Here is a 27414-nt window from a genome sequence, read left to right on the forward strand (position 1 = left end):
ATCACATGGGATTCAGGAGGAGCTTGCCAATTAGATACAAAGTTTGCTTGACGGTTTGAGTCAGAGGGTGGTGATGGAGGAACTGGAGGCCTGTGACCAGCGGTGTTCCACAGGGAGCAGTGATATCTAAGATTACAAAAGGTACTTTGATCAATTGAGGCAATGGGCTGAGGAATGGAAGATGGATTATAATTTGGATAAATGTAAGGGGTTGCATTTTGGTAAAATGAATGAGGATAGGACTTATACAGTTCATGGTATGGCCTGGGTAGCGTTGTCAAACAGACAGTCCTAGGGGTTAAGGTACATAATTCTGTGGTTCAGAAAGTATTTAGTATACTTGCCTTCATTGCTCACACCTTTGAGTATAGGAGTTGGGACATCATGTAGAGGTTGTACAGGACATTGCAGTATTGTGTACAGTTCTGGTCACCCTGCTATATGAAGGATATTAATAAATTGGAGACAGTTCAGAAAATATTTACCAGGATGTTGCCAGGACTGGAGGGTTTGAGTTAAAAGGAATAGGCCAGATAGGCTGGGACTTTTTCAGTGCAGCATGGGAGATTGAGGGCCGACCTGTTGAGGTTTATAAAATCATGATAGGCGTGGATAAGGTGAATAGAAAAGATCTTTTCCTCAGAGTTGGGGAGTTCAAAATTGGAGGGCGCAATTGTAAGGTGAGAGGATAAAGATTTAAAAGAATCCTGAGGGGCAAATTTTTCACATAGAGGGTCATTTGTATGTGGAGTGAACTGCCAGCAGAAGTGGTAGATGCAGGTACAGTTACAACATTTGAAACATGTTTGGACAGTTACATAAATAGGAAAAGTTTATATGGGCCAAACGCAGGAAAATGGGACAAGTTTAGATTTGGAAAATTGGTTGGCATAGATGAGCTGGACCGAGGGGTCTGTTCCTGTGCTGTGAAAGTATGACTGTGACTTGAGCTGAAATGGTTTGGAAAACTTGCTGTTCCTCTCCAATTGCACCTTATGTATTCTTGGATTTGGCTATGAGTGCATCCTCTCACTTAACCTTCAATAAACTACAAAGTCTTTCAGCTGGCACACAGACACTGAATTCTTTGTACATAAGGTTACAAAATCTGGATTTTGACTTGACACTTTGATTTCACTTGAACTTTTATGCTCCCATTGCCCCTTTCCCTGGTCCGGATTCTGTCAACTATGAAAACTGAAATAAAACTAGACAGTAACACTCTTTCCATGTGTTTGTCATGCCAGCGGCCTGGTGGAATACAACCCCTGGGATTTAAACATATGGCCAGTGATCAAACGTAAGAGCAGTCAATTTATCAACATTATTGATCTTTTCATTATGCTACTTAGATAAATTAACGACTGCTAAAATTGGCAACTGTAATTTTATTCACTAAAAATTAAAGAAGGCAATCTATGTGAAGACCTTACTCGTTTCAATAAAATCAAACCAGATTTGGTTGATAGGATTAAATAAGATCATAAGGAAATGGAACAGGAATAAACTACATGCTACATGACGACTCAAGCCTGCTGCAATAATTCAATAAGATCAATTTTCTCTGGTCTATTTTCTCCGTCAATTTCACCTTCTCACAGTAAAGCCTCTTAATTCGGTCTCTTAATGTCCAAAAACTGACTGATTTCAACCTTCAATATAACCAACGACTGCATACAGCTTCTGGGATAAAAATTCAAAGCCAACATTAGAAAATTATGTAGATGTCACACAGCTCCTTAAGGCTGCACCATCAAGCTAAAAGATCAAGACTGATCTTGCACCTCAATTTCAGTCTCCTGCCTGATTTCATTATCTCTTGAATCAGGTTCAACACAAAAGATTGTGGATCTCAGCCTTGAATAGATTCAACGATTGAACATCCACAGCTTTCTGGCACAGGTAATCTCCAAGATTTCAACCCAATGTGTGAAGGTTTTTAACCTCAACCCAGTTTTAAGTAATGGATTCTAAATTCTGAGACTCAGACCCCTTGTTCTACATTACCCCATGAGGGGAAATAGCCTCTCAGCAGCTTTCCTGTCAAGCTGATTCAGATTCTTAGACATTTCAAGAAGATCACTGGACAGTTTCCTAAAAACCAGAGAACTTAGGAACAGTAGTAGGCCAATTAGTCCTCACTGCATGTTCCACTATTCAATGAGGTCATGGCTGATCTGTGGCCGAAAACCATATACCTGCCTTTGACCCATATGCCTTAATACATCTGCGAATAAAGAAAAATCTCAGATTTTAAAATTAACATCTGATCTCATATCAACTGCTGTTTGTGGAAGAGTTCCAAACTTTGTATCCTAAAATCTCTCCTGAATGGTTCTGGACCTAATTCACAGACTATGCCAACTAGTTCTAGAATCCCCAATCACTGGAAATAGTTTATTTACCCTGTCTTTTCCTGTTATTGTCTAGATGACTTTGATCAGATCATTCCTTAACCTTCTAAATTCTACAAAAAACAGGCCTAATTTGAATAATCTCTCTTCATTATTTATGCGCGGTGAAGTGTGGGATGATGCATTTTGGTAGAAAGAACACAGAGAGTTGATATAAAATAAGGATTACAACTCTAAAGGGGATGCAGCAGTTGCATCTAGGGGTGGTGATGGTAAACCTCAGCTGGGGAGCCAGTGTTACCCACATCTCATGAGTGAATTTTTAGAAGAACGAGCAGAGGGGACCAGAGTGTAGATGTACATTAAAATCAGCATTACAAGTTGAAAGATCAGTTCAAGCATGTTAGGCTTTATTAGTGAGAGCATAGAGTTCAAGAGAAAGGGTGATACATTGAACTTGTAGAATGTACGAGTTTATCTCCACTACTGTCCATTTCCGGGTACTGCACTTCAGGAAGGACCAGAAGGCAATAGAAAGGTCCTGGAGAGTACTGCCAAACAAAGAGACCTTGGAATGAAATTTTGTAATTCCTTATAAGTAGAGTTGCAGGTAGACAGAGTAGTGAAGAAGGTGTTTGGTAAGCTTGCCTTTATTGGTCAGTGCATTGAGCATAGCAGTCGGGACATTATGTAGTGGCTTTACAGGAAATTGGTAAGGCAACTTTTGAAATATGGCATTCAATTCTGGTCTCCCTGCTATCGGAAAGAAGTTGTGAAACTGGAACGGGTTCAGAAAAGATTTATAAGGACGTGGCCAGGATTGGAGTGTTTGAGCTATACAGAGAGGTGAATAGGCTGGGACTATTTTCCCTGGAATGTAGGAGGCTTAGGGGTGACCTTATAGAAGTTTATAAAATCATGAGGGTCATGGAAAGGGTGAATAGTCAGTCTTTTCTGCAGGGTAAGGGAGTCTAAAACTAGAGTGCATAGGTTTAAGGTAAGAGGGGAAAGAAATTAAAGTGACTAAGGGACGACATTTCATGCAGAGCGAGGTTCGTGTATGGAATGAACTTCCAGAGGAAGTGGTAGAGGCTGGTACAATTACAACATTTAAAAGGCAACTGGATGGGTACATGAATAGGAAGGGTTTAGAGGGGTGTGAGCCAAATGGCACCAGATTAATTTAGAATGTCTGGTCGACATAATGAGGTGGACTGAAGTGTTTGTTTCTGTGCTGTCCATCTCTAGGACTCTATGAGAATCTATTCAACTCAGAGGAGAACCCTCTCATCCTAGGAATCAATAAACTAGTCTTTTTTTGTGTGGTTATTTATATCCCACTGAATGCTTTGACTAACTTACCTCTTTGACCAAACTGTTCTTCAACTGACCTAATATTTTATGTTACCCTGAATTATATTTTGTTTTTAAAAAGCGGGTGTAAGGTGCCTTTGAAAATTTTATTATGTTAAAATTGCTGAGTAAGAGGAATAATTCTTAAGCGAAAGTGGCATTCTCTGATGACATGTCTAGATAATCTGCACCCAAGCCTCTAATATTTTCATCAGCTTAGCAGTGGGTATTGCTTGGACCCGGGTTCAATTTCAGCCTTGGGCGACTGTCCAGGTGGAGTTTGCACATTCCCCCTGTGATTGTGTGGATTTCCTCCGGGTGCTCCGGTTTCCTCCCAAAGTCCAAAGATGTACGGGTTAGATGGATTGGCCTTGCTGAATTGCTCATAGTGTCTAGAGATATTCAGTCTAGGTGGATTAGTTAAGGGAAATGCAGGGTTATAGGGATTGAGCAGGAGCCTGGGTCTGGATGGAATGCTCTTTGGAGGATCAGTTTGGACTTGATAGGCCAAATGGCCTGCTTCCACACTATAGAGATTCTATGATTCTATGACATCCCTTGAGTCAATAGCTCATGAGCTCAAGTTCCATTCCAGAGGCTTGAGTACATAATCTAGCCTGACACAGCAGTAAAGAATTGAAGGAGCAGTAGTCTTTGGATGACATGTTAAACTGAGGCTCTGTCTGCCCTTCAGGTGGATAGTATCTAATTGCACTATGCATAGTAATCTGTCCAAAGTTTATTGCCTTGAGCTGTAAAAGGAATTATATAAACACCAGTTTATTCTCGGCTAGCTGTTAGGCAAGTTCTTCATCCATGCTGATCTGCCGTTCGAGGTCCTTGCATGTGGATAGGCACTGAACATTCATATTCAACTGACTTTGGATGGCAGAACAAAGACTCGGGCCCTGTTAAGTGTGGACTCGTATGTACAAAGAGATTATAAACCTTTACTATGTGCTTGGACCACCAAAGTGTGCTCATACACCATTGTATTGGAATTTGTTAAATTGCTCAATTTTAAAGTTGTTCAATTGTAATTGTTCAATTTTTACCTTGGAATTTAAACCATCACTGTTTTTATTTATTTTGCTCATTTTTTTGGTTCGGAACTTTGAGCTGAATTTGAAAGTTACACTTTGGATTTTGAGCAGCAACTTGTTTTAAAACCAAACTGATTTTTTTTAATGGGAAATGGCTCGGAATGTTAGTTGGAATGTTATTCTGCAGATGTTTTGGCACCTGAGGTATATTATACTCAAGGACTAGCAGCTGCTTGGATGGTAAAAGTGTCAATGCAATGGAGACTGATGCCTCTCACCCAAAGAGAATGTTGGAAACAACAAGAAACACCAAAAATTGAACTGGTTTTGACTGGGGTTTTTATCAACAGAAAGAACTGTGGCTGTGAAAACTGCTACACTCTTTGGCTACTCTCTAATTATCCTCCAGTCAGCAAATTTTTTGCAAGTTCTGAGAAAATAACCCCAGTATATGAGACCTAAATAAAAGTCTACACGGTCTGTGGAATCTATTTGCATTGACCAGTGACTAAAGAATTCAAGTTAGATATACAGTCCCACATGCCTGTAAACAACTCATGATCCAAGGATTGCATGAAAGCTCAGTGAATATCGTTTATAGAATCACAGAATCCTTACGGTGTGTAAGCAGACCTTTTGGCCCATCGGGTCTACACCACTACATCTAAGGACATCCCAGACACACAGCCCCACCCTAACCCTGTAATCCTGCATTTCCCATGGCTAATCCACTTAACCTGCACATTCCTGGACACTATGGACAATTTAGCATGGGCTATCCACCTAACCTATGTTGAAACTTTTTAAGTGAACTGGCCAGTTACAACTTTTTAAATATTAACTTTGTTTAATACTGTGTCTGTGTGTATGTTTGTGTGTGTGTGTATGTGTGTCTTTATTAGTGTGGAGGTAATGATCCAAGAAGATTGGGTTTAAATGGATGGTCAGTGAGAGAAGCCAGCAGCGTGGGTTCAATTCCCACTTCAGTTGAAATTACCATCAAGGATTCTCCTTCTCAACCTCTTCTCTTCCCTGAGGTGCTGTAACCTTCGAGTAAAACCAACACCAGTCATCTCTCTGTCTAATGAGAGAGCAGCCCTATTGTTTGGTAAGACACAGGCAACTTTTAATCTTTAATTAGAATGGCTTGTTGATTAACTTTGCTCTGCTAAAACTACAGCATTAATAATAAGTTGTTAAACTATATACTTGTTATCTGATATCTATTATCATTAAGTCCGGTTTGCAACAATTAGACAATTTTGAGAGAATATGGGAACTGCGGGTCACTGAATATTTTAACTTCATTGTGTGGTGCTGTCTAGTATTAGTGAGTCTGGTTTGGTCTAGGTCTAGCTTGCCATCTCTGTGTTGCAACAAATTATAAGAAAACATATTTGTGTAACTCACAGAACAGCATTTCACTGTTCACTGCTGATTTTCTCTTTTGAGTAATTTCAGAAAATTGTTTTTGCAATTGTTTTCTGGCTGAGAACATTAACTTGATTGTTGGATTTTGAGCAGTGGTTGAAATAAACAAGTCTATGACACTAAACTACCTTAAATCTTGCAGATAGCATAGATATTTACCATGGTAAAGTATTTTTCTTCATGAAAAGCACTAAAATAACCTTGTTTGCAAATTGGGTTTATAGCAGTCTTCAAAGTCTGTTGTACTGTCACTTAAATAGGTCTACTATCCATTTGATTATGACTAGGTTCTCAACGGTCCCAATTTGAGGTCTTACTGTCTGGTTTACATCTTTTGCAGAACACTGAAGCTGCATTTATCCGTGTCAGAAATTACAGCAGAATTATTGTTTTTTTTATCATCTTCCCTGACATTTTTTCCAAATTGGAATATTGTTGGCCTTGCCAGTCTCGTCCCCTGTTGGAATACTGACAAAGTGATTATTGCATCCACCAGAAAACTGAGACTGTGGCTTTATTAATCACGAGCAACAACTTCAGGTTGAGTCAAGAGATGGGGAACCCTTGACTATCTCTCAAAACTAAACTCAGAATTATCCCCAGAACCATAATTAAGGCCACTTTCTTCTCCTCTGTAATATTGACTTCTACACTGAAAAAGGAGATAGCAAGAACTGCAGCTTCATCTCCAGCTCCACAGTGTTAGACTTCTTCACTGCAAAAATTGCCTAAAGGTTGGATTAAGATTTTCCTGACATGTTACTCTTCCATAAGCTTCAATACACTCAGTATTGTTTCTTCATCAAATCTCATACTTGCAACTTCTCAAATAACTTTGCAGGTGTCCTGCTGGACACTTGATTGGATCACAATCATTCTTGGAAATGATGTTTTAGGTCACCGTTCCAACTGACTTTCTGACTATTACCTCCTTTCAAAATAACAACTATTTTCAGAGAACTGACCAAACTTTATCTGTTTTTAAAAAATACAAAATTTCAAGGAGAAGAATATACTAAACACATTTCTCACATAAACCTCAGATTTTTCTTTTTCTTGCTTCTTGTTATTTATTTTCTACTCTCCAATATAAAGCACCTTTATGTGTCTTCCTCCCAAAAAGAAGTGAAGCACAGGTTCAATTGTTCCACATTTACTTTGGAAATTATGAACATAATGTATACGTACCCTTTTATGTTCAGATTCTTGTGTCATGGCACACCGGAACGCATCAACATTGGCTTCCATGAGGTGCTCCTAATAAAGAAGAATATGTAGTTTCAGTCATATCAGTGATAGATTTTTGTAAACTCCATTCCCATCGCTATCTTTTCTGCTTGTTCTAGATGATATATCGAACTTAAAAAGTGGACAAAATGCAAGGAAGTTAACAGCTGATTCACCTGCCAGCATGAAACACTGACCATATATACTGCTCAGAAAATTAGTTCACTCTAAAATTTTCCCCTTCTAACCTTGTTGTAGCTTTATATTTTGGCAATTATTTCTTTCTTTTTATTTTTTGTGACATCTTAATTTGTGATTCTTCACTAAGATGGGGAGGATAGGGAAGGGAGATGGTGTCATAATGGTAATGTCCCTGGATACTAAACCGGAGGTCAGGCTAATCTTCTGGTTACATGCGTTCGTGCCCCAACACAGCAGATGGTGAAACTTGTATCAATTTTTAAAAAAAAAAATTTGCAATTAGAAGTCGTCTGAATGGCTGCCATGTAACCACTACTTGTTGTAAAAACCCATCTGGCTCATTAATATTCTTTAATGAAGGATATCTGCCATCCTTACTTGGCCTGACCTACATGCAACTCCAGACTGCAATGTCACTGACTCTTAATTGCCCTCTGGGCAAGTGGGGTTGGGCAATAAATGCTGGTCTAGTTAGTGATGCCCAAATTCTTCCAAAGGCAGATGCCCCAGAGGGGCCAAGGACTGAATTCATTTGATTAGAGTTAAGAAACAATAGATGTAGCATTAAGTTTGGTCAAAATCCTGGAGCTCCATCCTAAACAGCAGCATAGGTTTCTAAATGGCCTGCAGCAACTGGAGAAAGCAGCTCACCACCACCTTCTTGAAGGTAACTAGGGATGAACAATAAATGTAGCCGCAACAAGCAAAGCCAACATTCCATGAGTGAGATTCTTTTAAAAATGCTCCTCGTGTGCATTCTATAGGCCACCAACTGGAAAGAAGGGCAGTGAGCCAAATTTGCCAGGAAATTACAGAAGTTTTTCAGTTATACAAGGGAATTTTAATTATCCTCAGATAGACTGGGATTGTAATTATGTAAAGAGCAGAGGGAAGAAGGGTTTCTAGAGTGAATTCAGAAAAATGTTCTGCATCACTAAGCTTCTAATCCAATGTGGACAGAAGTCGTGTAGAATCTGGTTCCTGGGAATAAGGTCAAGTGGATTAAGTAGTGAGTAGTGAAATAATGAATGGACTGTGATTGTTGCATAATAACATTTAGCCTGACCAGAGAAAAGTTCATGGAGCAGTGCAGGGTAAAATTGATAGGGGAGGGCAATCATCAATGGGTGAGACAAAAGAAAAATATTGAAGATGCTAAAAATCTGAAATAAAACTAAACATTATGAAAAGTTCAGCAGTATCTGTGGACAAGAACAGATGAATGTTTCAGGTTGAATGACCTTTAATCAGAACTCAATGGAATGAGAATTCACCTAGTCAAGGTAAATTGAAATGAAAGATAAGTAGGTCAAACTGTAACGTAACAAAGCACAGTAATTCAGGTACAACCCAGGCATATTCCCAGGAGGTGGAAAGAAATCAAAAGGTGAGCTCTCTGGATGCGAAAAGAGATTGATATGAAACAGAGGAAGAGGTTGTCTTACAGAGTATTCTATTGTTATATTGATGGTACAAAGAGAAGTGGGGTCTATTTGGGACCTAAAAAGGATTTATATATGGAAGTAGAGGGCATTTACGGTTCTACAAAGGTAGAAGCTGCTTTCAATAAAATAATTGAGACCCAGATGGGCTAATGAAAAAAGAGATATTAAATAGGCTGACTTCTGAAGAAGAGTCATTTTGGATGCAAAAAATTAATTCTATTCCTTTCTCCTCACATGCTGCCAGACATGCTACATTTCTCTGGTACCTTGTGTTTTCATTCAACAGGCTATCTGTACTCAAAGCTGATGAATCACCAGGACCGCATGTGATTCATCCAGGATCTAACAAAGTAAGGAAGATAACTGCTGAAGCATTAATCATGACCTCCCAATCCCCAATACATACAGCAGTAGTGCGAGGCAGCTGAAAAATTGCAAATGTTACTCCTTGTTCAAAACAAGGGTGTAAAGGAAGTCAGTTTAACCTTAGTTGTGGGGAAGTTTTAAGAAATGATAACATCAACAGTCACTTGGTCAAATGTGGATTAATTAAAGAAAGCTATTGTGAATATGTTAAGGGAAAACTAACTTGGATGACTTTTAAGAGTGGATTTATGAGCTCAGAATCATGCTGTTGATGTGATGTGGGTCTAGGCCCGAAACGTCAGCTTTTGTGCTCCTGAGATGCTGCTTGGCCTGCTGTGTTCATCCAGCCTCACGTTTTATTATCTTATGATGTGATATATAGTTACTTTTAAAAAGCGTTTGATAACGTGCCACATAATAGGATTGTCAGTAAAATTATGTTCATGGGGTAAACATGGATATTAAATAAAAGAGAAAATTGCTATAGTCTTACCACAACGCAGGGCTGCTCTCTCATGAGAAAGAGATACCTGGTAGTGGTTTAAGCTGAGGATCACTATGCCTCAGGCAAGGGGAGAGATCGAGAGGAAAGTCCTTCATGGTATGTTCAGCCTGTTGACAGCACCCTGCATTGCAAACCATCCATCCAGCCAACTGAGCTAAGTGGACAGCAGTGAACATTTTTTTAATCAGATGGAAGAATGTGGCCAGTGTTTGGACTTTGCCTACTTTGATATGCATTTAACACCTTGACTTTAGTGAGCATGGCAACGTTTCAAGATTTTCAGACAACGCAAGACTGAGAGTTACTGTGAACTGTGAAAAGAAGAATAATAAATATCAGTCTCCTCTCACCCTATCTTCTCCTTTATCCATCTTCTATCTGCTCCTCCTGTCTCCCTATTTATTTCAGAATCCCTTTCCGCTCCCCCATCTCTGAAGAAGGGTCCCGACCTGAAACGTCAAGCTTTCCTGCTCCTCTGATGCTGCTTGGCCTGCTGTGTTCATCCAGGTTCATACCATGTTGTCTTATAATAAATATCAGCAGGAAATTGTTGGGCTCGTGAAAAAGGCAAACAAGTGGCGGATGAAATTTCATACAGAAGTCAGAGTCATGCAGCATAGGAACATGTTCTTTGGCCCATATGTCTATACCGACCAAAAAACATCAAACTATATTGATCCCATTTACCTACACTTAGTCAATAGATAATTAGCTCAGGCATTTTCAATGTTCATCCAGATACATCTTAAATATTGCAAGAGTACCAGCCTCCACCATCCTCTCAGGCAGTGTTCATCCTTTCGTTAAAAAAGAATTCCTTCACAGATTCCCTCGAAACCACTTATCACCTTCGGGAAAAGATTCTCACAATCTACCATGTCTATGTGTAAATCCTTCTCTTGTCAGATCTCCCAAAATACATCACCTCATTTATCAGGATTAAATTCTATCTGCCATTGCTCTTCCCAGTTTACTAGCTGATCGATTTCAGACTGTAGCCTGAGACCATCCTCCTTACTATAATCAACCAATTTTCATGTCATCTGCAAGCTTACCCAATATACCTTCTACATTCACATCCAAGTCTGAAAGTACATAACAAACAGCAAGAGTCCCAGCGCACCATTGGGCACAGGCTTCCAATCACAAAAACAACACTCTATCATCACCCTTGGCCCCCTATTAGTAAGCCGATTTTGGATCCAGTTTGTCAACTTGCCTTGGATCCCATGGACTCTTACCTTTTGCACCAGCCTTCCATGTGGGACCTTATCAAAGGCTCTACTGAAATTGATGTAAATCACATCAACTGCATGCCCTCTTCAATATACTTAGTCACTTTTTCAAAAAACTGCAGCACGGAGGAGTGAGCGAGCCCTGCAGTGCAGACAAGACAGCCAGTCCAGCTATTCAAGATGGATTCACTGGCATGGTAGGCCCGTCCACTCCTGGCTGGCCACATTCTCTTTTTTGCCTTTCCATCATTTATTTTCTTCTTCTTTTCTTCATTTTCTTAATATCATGTGCAGACCAGAGCGGTGTCAGTGGGGGCTCCTTGTCTTCATTGGCCTAATGTGTGGACTCTTGGAATTGGCAATGAGACATCAACTACAGCAATGGCAGAACAGGAACTTTGCCTAAGTCTTGGAGCTGTGTTTGGGACCCTGGCCGATGAAAATGAACTGCATTTAAGTACTTCATTCAGAGATAGCAAGAACTGCAGATGCTGGAGTTAGAGACAACAAAGTATGGAGCTGGAGGAACACAGCAGGGCAGGCTGTATGAGAGGAGCAGGAAAGTTGACATTTTGGGTTGGAACCCTTCTTCAGAAATGGGGAGGAGGAAGGGAGCTGCGAAGGGATAGAACCTGCACTCACCTATCATCATCCCACCTAACTTCCCCAGCCCCAGCTCTCCTCTCTATATTTATTTCACGTCTCCTTTTCCCCTCCCCATTTCTGAAGAAGGGTCCCAACCCAAAATGTCAGCTTTCCTGCTCCTCTGATGGTGCCTGGATGCTGTGTTCCTCCAGCTCCACACTGTGTTATCTCTATTGAATTACTTTTTCTTTATTCTTTTGTATCTGAAAATGGCACCAGATTCGGTCAACTGAACATTTTTCACTGTATCTCCCTAAACATATGTGATAATAAATCATTCATTCATTCATTCAGCTCAATTAGTCAAATAGGAATTGCCCCCATGAAATCCATGCTAACTATCCCTGATCAATCCCTGTCTTTCCAAGAGATGATTAATCCTGTCTCTCAGAAGTTTTTCCAATAATTTCCCAACTGCTGACATCAGACTAATTACCTGGCCCATTTCTGCTGCCCTTCTTGAACAAAGGAACCAAATTAGCTATTCATCAGTCACCTAGCATTTCATCTGTGGCCAGCAAAATATTAAATATATCTGCCAGGGCCAGAGCAGTCTCCTCCCTTGCATCCCATAGCAGCCTGGAACGTACCTCATCAGCCTGGGATTTAGATGTCTTTACGCCTGCTAAAACATCTGATACCTCCTTATTAATCCTAACATGTTCTAGAACTTCACCAACCCAAATGAAATCCCCAACCACAATGTCTTTTTCTTCTGAAAACAGATGAGAAATATTCATTTAAGGCCTCACATAAATCTTTTGGTTCCAAGCATAGATTGCCTTTTTGGTCTCTAGTAGGCCTCACTCTTTGCCTGGTAATCCTCTTACTGTTAATAAACATATAGAAAGCCTCTGATGAAGGGTCTAGGCCCGAAACGTCAGCTTTTGTGCTCCTGAGATGCTGCTGGGCCTGCTGTGTTCATCCAGCCTCACATTTTATTACAGAGAAAGCTTGGTGTTTTTCTTAATCTTATCCATCAAATATACATCATGGTGTCTCTTTGCCCTTCTAATTCACAATCATGAAAGATCTGGACAAAGCAAGTTGAGAGAAACTGTTCTAATTGGCAGAAGGATCCCGACCCAAAAGATATGAATTTAACATGATTGGCAAAAGAAACAATGGTAATGTGAGGTAAAAAATCCTTTATGCAATCAGTGGTTAGGATCTGGAATGCACTTCCTGAGAGGCAGATTCAATAGAGGCAATCAAATTGAAATTGAAAAATTATCTGATGAAAAAAAATTGCAGGGAAAATATTGGAGGTATGGGACTTGGTGAGTTGCTTTTTATATAGAGCCAGCACAGACACAACAGGGCAAATGGCCTTGTTCGGTGAAGTAGTATTCTATAATTCTATATATTTTCTAAGCAACTTCTTCAGAAATATTATCACACACCTTTGGAGTGAGTGGGACTTGAACCTTGCACTTTCCTTTCCTGCAGATTAGGACCAAAGAACAAAGAAAATTACAGCTCAGGAACAGGCCCTTTGGCCCTCCAAGACTGCGCCAATTGAGATCCTCTGTCTAACCTGTCATCTATTTTCTAAGGGTCTGTGTCCATTTGCTCCCCACCCATCCATGCACCTGTCCAGATATATCTTAAAAGACGCTAACATGTCTGCGTCTATCACCTCTGCTGGCAACGTGTTCCAGGCACCCACCACCCTCTGCGTAAAGAAGTTTCCATGCATATCTCCCTTAAACTTTCCTCCTCTCACTTTGAACTCATCACCCCTAATAATTGAGTCCCCCACTCTGGGGAAAAGCTTCTTGCTATCCACCCTGTCTATACCCCTCATGATTTTGTAGACCTCAGTCGGGTCCCCCCTCAATCTCCGTCTTTCTAATGAAAATAATCCTAATCTACACAACTTCTCTTCATTGCTAGCACCCTCCATACCAGGCAACATCCTGGTGAATTTCCTCTGCACCCTCTCCAAAGCATCCACATCCTTTTGGTAATGTGGCAACCAGAACTGTACACAGTACTCTAAATGTGGCCGAACCAAAGTCTTATACAACTGTAACATGACCTGCCAGCTCTTGTGTTCAATAACCCGTCCGATGAAGGAAAGCATGCTGTATGCCTTCTTGACCACCCTATTGACCTGCGTTGCCACCTTTAGGGAACAATGGACCTGAACACCCAGATCTCTCTGTTCATCGATTTTCCCTAGGACTTTTCCATTTACCGTATAGTTTGCTCTTGAATTAGATCTTCCAAAATGCATCACCTCGCATTTGCCCGGGTTGAACTCCATCTGCCATTTATCTGCCCAACTCTCCAATCTATCTATATTCTGCCGTAATCTCTGACAGTCCCCTTCACTATCTGCTACTCCACCAATCTTTGTGTCATCTGCAAAATTGCTGATCAGACCACCTACACCTTCCTCCAAATCATTTTCGTATATCACAAACAACGTGGTCCCAGCACTGATCCCTGTGGAACACCACTGGTCACCGGTCTCCAATTTGAGAAACTCCCTTCTACTACGACACTCCATCTCCTGTTGCCTAGCTAGTTTTTTTATCCATCTAGCTAGCACACCCTGGACCCCATGTGACTTTACTTTCTCCATCAGCCTGCCATGGGGAACCTTATCAAACGCCTTGCTGAAGTCCATGTATATGACATCTACAGGCTTTCCCTCATCAATCAACTTTGTCATGTCCTCAAAGAATTCTATTAAGTTAGTAAGACGTGACCTTCCCTGTACAAAACCATGTTGCCTATCACTGATAAGCCCATTTTCTTCCAAATGGGAATAGATCCTACCCCTCAGTATCTTCTCCAGTAGCTTCCCAACCACTGACGTCAGGCTCACCGGTCGATAATGACCTGGATTATCCCTGCTACCCTTCTTAAACAAGAGGACAACATTAGGAAGCCTCCAGTCCTCCGGGACCTCACCCGCGTCTAAGGATGCTGCGAAGATATCTGTTAAGGCCACGGCTATTTCCTCTCTCGCTTCCCTCAAAATCTGGGATAGATCCCATCCGGACCGGGGACTTTTCCACCTTAATGTCTTTTAGGATACCCAATACTTCCTTCTTCCTTATGTCAACTTGACCTAGAGTAAGCAAACATCTATCCCTAACCTCAACATCCGTCATGTCCCTCTCCTTGGTGAATACCGATGCAAAGTACTCGTTAAGAATATCACCGATTTTCTCTGACTCAGCACATAACTTTCCTTCTTTGTCCTTAAGTGGGCCAATCCTTTCTCCAGTTACCCTCTTGCTCTTTATATATGAATAAATGGCTTTGGGATTTTCCTTAACTGTGTTTGCCAGAAATATCTCATGTCCTCTCTTAGCCCCCTTAATCCCTCGTTTCAGATTCGCTCTACATTCCCCATATTCTTCCAAAGCTTCGTCTGTCTTCAGTCGCCTAGTCCTCATGTATGCTCCCTTTTTCCTCTTGGCTAGTCTCACAATTTCACTTGCCATCCATGGTTCCCTAATCTTGCCTTTTCTATTTCTCATTTTCACAGGAACATGTCTCTCCTGCACGCTACTCAACCTCTCTTTAAAAGCCTCCCACATATCAAATGTGGATTTACCTTCAAACAGTTTCTCCCAATCTACATTCCCCAGATCCTGCCGAATCTTGGTATAGTTGGCCTTCCCCCAGTTTCGAACTCTTCCTTTAGGACCGCTCCCATCCTCATCCATGAGTATTGTAAAACCTCTTACACCTTGAGTTTTTGATGGCAGGCCAGTTTCATACAAACTTTGATACAAAATCCTGATAGTACTTCCTCACCCCTTATACTAACCATTTAAAAAATATTTAAGATACTTGAGATTTTAAGCTCAAGCTCAAGCAAGTGGGTTAGGCTCAGCAAACTCTGCAACGGTTCCTTTGTATTATTCAAAAAGAAAGTGTTTGTATATGGGCATCAGGGGAATGGAGGGTTAGGGCTGGGTATCCATTCAGTTAATTACAGTCTCTTGTAATCATTTTCCTTAAAGATTGTTTACAAACAATGCCTTTACAGATTGTTAGGCGTTGACATTATCTCACAGTGAGAAATCAAGGGAGTTGCCTATTGGATTGTAGAAAGCACAACACAGAAGGAAGCCACTCAAGTAAATTTCCTAATCACCCAATTGTTATTGTATTTTAGCCTCCAGATTTCATTTCAAAGCCACCCCATCAAGGTTCATTTAAAATTTCAAAATCATGGAGTTGGTGCAGAAGAATGGGATTGACTTGACTGCTCTAGAGAAAGCCACATGATGAAGTTTCACGTTTTATGATGTAATATCTTTCCATTATGGGTGTGTGAATTAAGAAGTCATTAGCCTCAGGCAGGTGATTTTACTGCCTGTTCAGACAGATTAGACAAGGCAAGACACAGGCTTTCTGAAGTGTAACTGACTCCAGGGGATTTTAAAATCCTCCTGTTCAGTTCTTTGGATTCTGCTTGGTGAAGTTTAAATCAATTTTACCCTGACATGATCTCTGTGCTCACTGTTATATTACCTCCCAATTTGGTCATTTGAAATTCTCCTCTTGCATTCTGAAGAACAGTCGTATTTGATTTAAATACTTGGGTTGAGTGGACATGGAGAGATGAAGACCTGAGGGCACAGCCTGAGTGTAGGGATGACCCTCCAGAACTGAGATGAGGAGGAATTTCTTCAGCTAGAGGGTGGTGAATCTGTGGAATTCATTGCCACAGAAAGCTGTGGTGGCCAAGTCATTGAGTTCATTTAAGACAGATGTAGATAAGTTCTTGATTAGTAAGTTAATCAAAGGTTATGAGAAGAAGGCAGGAGAACAGGGTTGAAAAATATATCAGCTATGATCAAATGGCAGAGTAAATGTGTTGGACTGAGTGGCTTAACTCTGCTGCTATATCTGATGGTCTTCACAGTTAAAGATATCAGTAGAACTTCAAGAGAGTCAGGAGACAGAGGTGCTGGGGAAGCTGAAAGATCTGAAGGTGGAGAAGTTACCTGGGCTGAATGGACTTCACCCCAGAGTTCTAAATAAGATGGCTGAGGAGATTGTGGAGGTGTTGGTGATGATCTTTCAAGAGTCAAGGTGGGTCCCAGAGGACTGGAAAATGGCCAATGTGTTTACGAAGGGAGGGAAGCAGAAGATGGGAAATTATAGGTCAGTTCGACTGACCTCAGTCGTTGGCAAGATTTTAGGGTTATTAGGGTTATTAAGGATGATATTGTGGAGCACTCAAAAGTACATAGTGAAATAGGGCTGATTCAACACGGTTTCGTCAAGGAAGGTCATGCCTAACAAAAGTGATGGAATTCTTGGAGGAGATAATCAGCATTTGAAGTGAGAAGAGCCAGTGAACATGATCTATTTGGATTTCCAGAAGGCCTTTGACAAGGTGCCATGCAGGAGGCTGTGAAGTAAGATAAGAGCCCATGGTGTTAGGGGCAAGGTATTAGCATGAATAAAGGATGAGCTGTCTGGCAGAAGGCAAAGAGTGGGGATAATGGGGTCTTCTTTAGAATGGCAGCTGACTAGTGGAGTTTCACAGGGATCAATGTTGGGATCACAATTATTTATGAACAATCTGGACAAAGGAACTGAGGGCATGTTGTAACGTTTGTGAATGACACCAAGATAGACAGAGGGACAGTAGTGTTGAAGAAGTGGGGAGGCTGCAGAAGGACTTGGACAAGCTAGGAAGTGGCAGATGGAATACAATGTGTAGGTTATGCACTTTGGTAGGAAGGATAGGGACAAAGGCTATTTTCCAAATGGGAAAGGCTTCAGAAATCTGAAGCACAGAAGGACTTGGGAGTTTTATTCTAGAATTTTCTGAAGGTTAACATTCAGGTTCAGCTGTTAGGAAGGCAAATGTCTTCTAGCCCTCTCAAATGAATGTTAACTTTGCAATACAGAAATACTGAGGCTGTGCAAGGCTCTGGTCAAACTGCATTTGGAATATTGTGATCAGTTTGGACCTCATATCTAAGGATGGATGTGCTGGCTTTGGAGGGGGTCTGGAGGAAGTTTACAGGTGTGATTCTGGGAATGAAGGGCTTATCATATAAGGTATGGTTGAGGGCTCTGGGTCTGTACTTGATGGAAATTGGAAGGATGGGGGGAGGGGGGCGGCTCTCATTGAAAGTTACAAAATACTGAGAGGCTGGATAGAGTGGACATTTCCACTAGTTTGAGAGCCTAGGACCAGAGGACACAGCCTCTAAGTGAAGGAATGACCCTTCAGAACTGAAATGAGGAGGAATTTCTTCAGCCAGAGTGTGGTTAATCTGTGGAACTCATTGCTACAGACGGCTTTGAGTCATTGAGTATATTTAAGACAGAGATAGATGGATTTTTGATTAGTTAGGGGATCAAAGGTTGTGGGGAAAAGGTAAGAGAATGATGTTGAGAAACATAAGAGCCTCAATTGAATACAGGAGCAGACTTAATGGATCAAATGGCCTAGTCTCGCCCAATGTCTTATGGTCTTAAAACATCAATTCTGTTTTTCTCTCCCCAGATCTGCCGAGTAATTCCAACATTTTCTGTTTTTATGTCAGATTTCAGCATCCACAGTATTTTGTTTTTATTAAAATTGCAGATTGGTCCATGGCGTCACCATTCTCTATCCTGTCACCTTTCCATTAAACAGTTGTACAGAGAATTGTATAAATTAACATACAAGAGAGAGGCAATTGTGAGAAGTAGGAGTGTGACAAACATCAATTAAAACAAACTCCAGCAAGGAATCAATGTCAAACTGGCCCAGGTAAATCATAGACCTGTAGCCTAGAACTGCACAGGAAGAGCCTTTCAGGCCATCTGTTGAGTGAGAAAATGGTAAAAACATTTGCCTGGTCTTGACACTTCAACTATTGGCAATTTGATCTCAACCACAGTCTGATGGCAGTACAATTTAAAGCTTGATGGAGCATTTGAAGTGAGGTCAGGTAATCTTAATGAAAATCCATCAAGTTTTACTCAGAGTGGTGCTGCAGAACAGATGGGAAAAGATTACTCTGAGCTCGGCATCTGAATGATAACTAGCACAGACTGCAGTGTGATCACAAACTGTCCTCTGTTGCTTTCTCACGAGACTTAGCTGAACATTAACAGGTCCAGGAGCGCGTATTACTTGCAACGAGATCATTAACATCACTCCTGTTCTATCCAAAGAACTGGTGTCATTGCATAAATAGTTCAGGAGGTTGCAGTACAGATACTCTTCAATGACTGTCAATTAACATGAACTACAGGCCTTGTGCGGGAAGAGGTGTAATAAAACTGCACGTGAAAATTCAGCTGATATTTTGGTATGAACTAGTGATAATATTAAGTTTGTGCAAAATTTAATTTTACAAGATATAAAATTAGTACAATTAAACATGAGCATCAAAGTTACGACAAGCAGGAGTCAACTGGAGTCATATTTTCTCCTGAAAAAGTGTGTAAACTAAGTTGTGACAGAGTCTGAATCTTCTGCTTCTGTCTCTGCAACATGCAAACTCTGAGTACACTGTTAATTTTGTTAGAAATATTCACTTAATCATGGTCAATTATGATGAATTTTTTTTTCTCTATTCATTTGCGGGACATGGGCATCACTGGCTGGACAGCATTTCTTGCCTATCCCTTCATGAGCCACTGCAGTCCTCTTGTTGTGGGTTGACCCACAATGCTATTAGTGAGGGAATTCCAGAACTTTGACCCAGCGACAGTGAAGGAACAGCAATATATTTCTAAGTCAGGATGGTGAGTGGCTTGGAGGAGAACTTGGAGGTGCTGGTGTTCCCGCATGTCTGATGCCCTTGTCCTTCTAGATGGAAGTGGTTGTGGGTTTGGAAGGTGCTGTCTGAGGATCTTTGGTGAATTTCCACAGTGAAGCTTGTAGATAGCAAACACTGCTGCTGCTGAGTGTTGGTGTTGGAGGAAGTGGATGCTTGTGGATGTCGTGCTAGTCAAATGGACTGCTTTGTCCTGGATGGTGTCAAGCTTCTTGAGTGTTGTTGGGGCCGCACTCATCCAGGCAAGTGGAGAGTATTCCATCACACTCCTTACTTGTGCCTTGTCGATGGTGGACAGGCTTTCAGGAGTCAGGAGGTGAGTTACTCACTGCAGTATTCCTAGTCTCTGACCTGCTCTTGTAGGCACCATGTTTATGTGGTGAGTCCAGTTGAGTTTCTGTCAATGATAACACCCAGGATGTTGATAGTGGGGGATTCGGTGATGGTAACACCATTGAATGTCAAGGCATGGTGGTGAGATTGTCTCTTTTTGGTGATGGTCATAGATTGTCATTTGTGTTGCTTGAAATTTTTTTTCCACTTTGGAGCCCAAGCCTGGATATTGTCCAGATCTTATTGCATTTGAACATGGACTGCTTCAGTTTCTTAGGAGTCACAAAGAACATTGTGTAATCATCGGCAAACATTCCCACTTCTGACCTTATGATAGAGGGAAGGTTATTGATGAAGCAGCTGAAGATAGTTGGGCCCAGGACATTACCCTGAGGAACTCCTGCAGAGATGGTCTGGAGCTGAGATCATTGACCTCCAACAACCACGACCATCTTCCTATGTGTCAGGTTAGTCTCTCACCACCAGAGAATTTGCCCCCTGATACCCATTGATTCCAATTTTTCTAGGGCTCCTTGATGCCACATTTGTTCGAATGCAGCCTTGATGTCAAGGACTGTCACTGTTACCTCACTTCTGCTATTCAGCTCTTTTGTCCATGCCTGAACTAAGGCTACGATGAGTTCAGGAGCTGAGAGGCTCTGGCGGAACCCAAACTGGGCGTCACTGAGCAGGTTATTACTGAGCAGGTGCTGCTTGATAGCGCTGTTACTGACACCTTCCATCTCTTTACTGATGATTGACAGTAGAATGATGAGCAGTAATTGACCAGATCCAACCTGGTCAATTGAGGTAACAGTGACAGTGCCGGGTTGAATTTGTCCTGCTTTTTATGTACAGGACATACTGTACAGGACATGGTTACAGCTTATGCCGGAGTACAATTCTGCTCCTGTTGCTGGCTCACAGTGCCTCATGGATGCCTAGTCTTCAGTTGCTAGATCTGTTCGAAGTCTGTCCCTTTCAGCACAATGATAGTGCCATTCAGTATGATGGAGATTATTCTCAATGCTCTTACTGATACTGTCATGGACAGATGCATCTGCAGCTGGCTGATTGGTAAGGATGAGGTCAAATATGTTTTTGCCTCTTGTTGGTTCCCTCAGCACCCAGTCTCGCAGCTGTGTCTTTTCGGACCTAACCAGCTGAGTGCTGCTGCTGAGCCACTTTTGGAGGTGGATATTGCAATCCCCCACCCAGAATATGTTTAATGCTTCTGCCATCCTCAGTACTTCCTCCAAGTGTTGGTCAACATGGAGGAGTACTGATTTATCAGCTAAGGGAGGACAGCACGTGATAATCACAAGCAGGCTTCCTCGTCCATGTTTAAACTGAAGTTATGAGATTTCACAGGGTCTGGAGTCAACGTTGAGGACTCCCCAGGTGACTCCCTCCCGACTGTATATCATTGTGCTGTCACCTCTGCAGGACCTGTCCAGCTGGTGAGACAGGACATATGCAGGCAAGGTGATGGCGGTGTGTGCGCCATTGTTTCTTAGGTACGATTCTGTGAGTATGACAATGTCAGACAATTGCTTGACTATGTTGTGGAGGTGCCAGTGTTGGGCTGCAGTGGACTAGGTCAGCAAACACACGACACCCAGGTTATGATGCAACAGGTTTATTTGAAAACACAAGCTTTCGGAGCGTCGCTCCTTCTTCAGGTGTTAGTGAGAGGGGTGGTATCAGACATAGAATTAATAAGTAAAAGATCAAATATCATTGATGGGTACCTGTCTTCCAAGGTGGACTTCAGGATCCACAACACAGAGTTACCAAGCAGAGGCTGATAGCAAAGTTTGGTACCCATGAGGACGGCCTCGACCAGGGTCTTGGGCTCGTGTTGCACTACAGTTGACCCTACCACACTATACACTCTCACACACAGACTCACGCACTCGCATACGCACACAAAAGTATGGGGTGAATTTGTATTCTATTTTGTTCAAACAGCCCACAATTTATAGACATTCAGTCAATGTGGCGTTTAAAAATTCCTACTTTAGGAATAAAACCAGTCTGACTCCAAACTAAAACACAAACAGATTCTCAACAAGGTCTCACACCTAACATGCATTGTCTGACTTAAAATGTCACCTCTTCTTTACACTGATAAAACCTTTAGTTTTCACAAAACACAAAGCTTTCACACATCAAAATACATCACCTTCCCTGCATATGACGCTAAAGAAATTCGGGGATTTACATGTATATATTATATGCACGTATTAATCAATAAAACCTTCTAACTGATTAAAGATTTAATAACATGTTAGGTTTGTTCAATACATTCTCATCATTGATATGAACCTTTGATCTTTTAGTTATAAATCACTTAAAACTTACTTAAAACTCCTGTGTTTGTGTTTTCAAATAAACCTGTCACACTATAACCTCATGTCGTGTGATTTCTGACCTTGTTGCTTGACTAGTCTGAGAGACAGCTCTCCCAATTTTGGCACTTGCCCCCACATGTTAGTGAGGAGGACTTTGCAGCATCGACAGGGCTGTTTTTGCCGTTGTCTTTTCCAGTGCCTCGGTTGATGCCTGGTGATCTGTCTGGTTTTATTTCTTTCAGACTTTGTAGTGATTGGTACAACTGAATGGCTTGGAAGGCCATTTCAGACGGCAATTGAGAGTCAACTACATTGCTGTGGGTCTGGAGTTACATGTTGGCTAGGCCAAGTAAGGACAACAGATTTCCTTCCCTGAACGGCCTCAGTGAACCAGATGGGTTTTTCTGACAATCAACTAAAGTTTCATGGTCATCATTAGATTCTGATTTCCAGACTTTTTAATGGTTCAAATTCCACCATTTTCCATGGTGTGATTCAAACCTGGGTCCTCAGAACGTTATCTAGGTCTATGGATTAATAGTCTAGTGATAATACCACAAGGCCATCTCCTTCTCAGTTAAAGTTAAAAATGTTTTAGAAGTAAGCAAAATTTCTCAAGTTTCCTCATCTTTCCAGGTGTCGGTTGCAGAAAGCAAGGACCAGATTACTCTGTTTAAGATTAATTATTTCAAATAAATGGATTTTACCTGCAGGTAAACAATTATGAATGACTGACATATAACTCTACTCATTAAAATTCCAACACCCTTATAAAACTTCCCCTGCATGTATATGCTGACAATGAAACATGTGGGCATGGAGGAAACACTGGGTCCACAGGGTTCACTGAGATCATCCTTTGGTATGTCAGGACTCAATGATCCTTGATCTCTCTCTTCAGGTATTTTCACTGGCTTACAGTAGCCATAAAGCAAGTGATCCACAACTTAAAATCTCTGACTTATTGATTAAAAACAACAGTTTACAGAAACTGGAGAGGGAAGCACTCAAGAAGCTTGACACCAGTCAGGCCAAAGCAGCCCACTTGATTGGCACTACATCCACAAGCATCCACTCCCTCCATCACTGACACTCAGTAGCAGCAGTGTGTACTATCTACAAGACGCACTGCAGAAATTCACTAAAGATTCTCAGAGAGCACTTTCCAAACCCACAACCACTTACATCTAGAAGGACAAGGGCATCAGACACATGGGAACACCACCATCTTCAAGTTCTGCTCCAAGCCACTCACCAATGTGACTTGGAAGTTCCTTCACGGTCACTGGATCAAAATCCTGGAATTTCTTCCCTAATGGCATTATGGGTCAGCCGACAGCTGGTGGATTGCAACAGCTCAAGAAGGCAGCTCACCACCATCTTCTCAATGGCAACCAGAGATGGGCAAGAAATACTGGCTAGCCAGCGACACTCACATCCCACAAATGAATACAAAGAAAAAAAAATAAACTGAGTTTTTATCATGCCTTTGGTATTTTTTACTGCAGACAGAAAGAAGCACCTCACTTTCCAGTAGTCTGAAAGCCTCTGACCCTATTGTCCATGCACCCACAAACTGTTGAGATATCTCAGAGCCATCACATAATAGTTGGCAGGTAGAAGGCCTTGTTCACCATAACTGGATATCATCTCACAGGCCAATCAGCTACTTTTTGCCGCCTGAATCTTATCTTGTATACATCCCTTGGTACCAGTTCATCTGCAACTAAACATCCCCTATTGACTGAACAAAAGAAGTATAAACTAGCTCAAAATGTCAGCTTTCCTACTCCTCTGATGCTGCTTGGACTGCTGTGTTCATCCAGCTCTACACCTTGGTATCTCTAAACTACATTAAAGCCCGCTTTTAAATACTGCAGTACTCCCTTCCACAATCCTTAATTTTCAACACAGTCCTTTTCCCATTTCTGCCCGCAACCAAAAAGATAGAAAATTAAAAGGATACAGTTTTTACAAACAGATAAAGCTTGAATCTGTATCTCTCGGACTCGAAAGAATGACGACAATGTCCATACAATGGGGAACAACTGAGATCGGGGAGACTTAAAGAGATGTGAGGTAAGGATTTTAAAGCTGGGATGAGAGTTGGTTGAGTAGATTGATGATAAATATGGTAAATTAAAGGTGAAAGGCTTATTGAGAATAACACACAAATACAACTGTAAAGTAGCTGCACACTCCACATGTGTACAAAAAATATTTGCAAGATTTCAATAAGTAGGGAGACAGAAGTGAAACTTGCAGTTCCAGAATTTGTCTTAGTGTGATGCACGTAGAAATATGACCCAAGAAGAAATTTCTCTGTGCCAGAACATCCTACCTCAAATCCCACTTTTCTTGTAGTTATCAGTTAAACTTGTGCATAATTGGAACTGGGAATGTGGAACAGATAATAAGGCTCATCCAAACATGAATAAGTCACAAAATGCAAGCTTTGGCAGTTTAGATGGGGAGAGGAAACTTGGAAGGTGTATGCCTTTTGAGGCAGTGTGCAAAGCTTGTAGCTTTGCCACACTTTTCTTAGTGTGCAGAACGGGATCATTAATTGATTCTGCACTACTAACAGAAAAACTCAGTCATCTGCAGTACTTATCAGGAACACAGACATATCCTCTCTGCAATTTTCCATAGGATTTGAGGAAGAGTCCTGCTGGCAATACAACTTGTAAAATTGCCTCATCAACTTGTTAACACTGGCTACAGAAAAAATTCCTTACAAGTGCTTGTAGCTGCAATGACAGACTACCATTAGAATACAGGAGTGTAAGGCTTGATTTGTCTGAGGAGGCAGATATAAACTGATTTCAGTGACAAAGAGGGTCCTAGTGCTTGAGGGCATGAACATGAGATTAAATTTAAGAAACTTAAGGCAATCAGCAAGAGTATATTTTCACATCATTTAGTCTATTAAAGATGCCAAAGCCAGAGGGTTGCAGAATGTGCAACCAAAAATAATGACTGATGTTAAGACCATGGTAATATTGGAAAGTAAGTTCAATAGCTGCTTGTACAAAATGGGGAATAAAGGGATATGGAAACAAGACAGGCATGTGGAATCAGGGTTACTTTTCTACTGCGGGTATAAGCATGAATTCCTCAGGCTGAACTGCCTGTTTCTGCTTTGCAATTTCAATGTAATGGCAATGTACGACCTCAGATTGATAAATGTGTCTAGTACACTCATTATGTACCATCTGCTCTGCTTAGACTTAACCAAATTACTGGTCATCATGCCCACTTGAAGCAGGCACTGGCACTTGGTGGAAAGAGTAATTAGTGATGTTCATGAGCAAGTGCAAGGGTGAATTGTGGGGAACTGATGGGGTTATGGCAGTATTAAAGTTCAGTCAATGTCTACGCCATCTGTGCTAAAATATGTTTGCAGTAATTGTTTCTGTTCTTAAAAGAGTTTGATCAATTTGACTAAACTGCTCTTTGTATCATAACCAAGGTCACGAATCTAGAATGGGACCTGAAAACTGTTTGATGAAATTAGGATTAAAATGGCAAATTAATTCAAGTGCCAATATCCCACAATATAATTTCTGAACTTTGGAGCAACCTGTATTGTAAAGTTGGTTAGAATACTTGCGGATTGGGAGGCAGCAAGTTAGAATTTGTGGTTTGTAAAATGCTAGGGGGAAAGCATTATGTTGTTCCTTTAACAGACCATGCTTTTTCTGAGCTTACAGATTTAAACTGGATGTCTGTTAGCAGCAGCTTGAAAGTCTACAAATACACAGAGAGCACCCGAGTTGAAATATTTGTATTGAAAGACCTTACAGTTAGCAGGCCAAGCAGCAATTTTTACCATGACAACAGGCTTTTGAATTTAGCCAATCAATTTGAACCAGGCACTTAGATACCAAAAACCTGTTAAAATTTAGTCTGATGGTTTTGACAACATAGGACCAATCCTATTGTAAGAAATATTGAAATGTCATCAAGGGTGTAAAAAGATGGTGGCAGTTGGACAAAGATCGCAGAGCTAGCTGCCGTCCACCAGAGCTAACAGCCCTCAGATTTCAAGAGAGAATCGTGGGCTCTCACAGCCTCCTCTATGTTTTAGAGAAAGCATAATCTAAATAACAATGGTACCAATAGCACAACTAGTTAATATTCCTGACAGAAGAATCAATGGAAAAGACATTCCTGAGAGAAGAATCGACGGAGAAGGCACAAAACATTCTGGAAAACATGTAACTGGGCTGTAGTTTCAAGAGGCGAAATTCTATTTTTTTTAATATAAGTGGGGTTGTATTTATTGGAACAGCACACCATTAGAACCTTGCTTTATGAAGGAAGAGTTAGTAGTTGGAAGGGATTTATCCAGTTAATAATTTAGTGAATTTGTTCATAGTTAGAGTTAGATCAATAAATTGTTACTTGTTGATTTTAAAGTCACAGTCAGGGGTTTATTTTAATTAACCATTAGAAGTTGCTGAAAAGTAGGTTACACCATCTTTCACACTCCTTTTACAGATTGTTGGGCAAGGTGCTCCTGTTTCGGCATTTAGGTTTAAGTTCTTGGAGGGGGCCAGCCTCTGCTTTATAACACCAGACATTGAATATGATAGTAACCTAGAGTTAATGTTAATAAGGTTCTGATCTGTATTGTAATTCAGAGGCCTTGCCAATAAACCATGCCTTGGGGCATCTTTGATGAATGGACACCATGCAACAATCACCAACAGGAATGTTCCCTCCCAGGGTGGGAAAACGTCAGCAGTCAAGGACATTCAACTTCGGATCTTCGGTCAAACATCCTTTATGAATGGGGAGGCAATGGCCTTGTGGTATTCTCGCCGGACTGATAATATTCTGGGGATCCAGGTTTGAATCCCACCATGGCAGATAGTAGAATTTGTATTGAATAAATATGTGGAATTAAGAGTCTAATGATGACCATGAATCCATTGTTGATTGTTGGAAAAACCCATCTGGTTCTCTTAATGTCCTTTAGGGAAGGAAACTGCCCTTCCCTGGTCTGGCCTCCAGACACACAGCAATGTGGTTGACTCTTAACTTCCCTCTGTGTAATTAGCAGCATTTTTGGTTTGTTTAATGCATCCTCATCAGTTGTGTGACCCTTTGATCTTTTGCTTATAAATTCTGTGTTCTCTGTATTTCTTTCTCATTTC

At 41.1% G+C, this 27414-nt stretch overlaps 1 protein-coding gene across 12 annotated transcripts in view; it reads right to left on the reverse strand.

The window, feature by feature from the left end:
* The window catches only part of cfap99 (cilia and flagella associated protein 99), a 152406-nt gene that overhangs the window by 37717 nt on the left and 87275 nt on the right, over positions 1 to 27414 (reverse strand). For all 12 annotated transcript variants that reach the window (XR_009445616.1, XM_059644911.1, XM_059644914.1 and 9 more), the window contains one exon: positions 7370 to 7438. Coding sequence is in view for 11 of the 12 variants with exons in the window: in XM_059644911.1 (XP_059500894.1) it covers positions 7370 to 7438 (69 nt within the window). In the remaining variant the exon portion in view is untranslated. The remainder of the gene's footprint in view (positions 1 to 7369; positions 7439 to 27414) is intronic.

Source organism: Stegostoma tigrinum, chromosome 3 (assembly GCF_030684315.1).
Source record: "Stegostoma tigrinum isolate sSteTig4 chromosome 3, sSteTig4.hap1, whole genome shotgun sequence".
NCBI classification, from domain to species: Eukaryota; Metazoa; Chordata; class Chondrichthyes; order Orectolobiformes; family Stegostomatidae; genus Stegostoma; species Stegostoma tigrinum.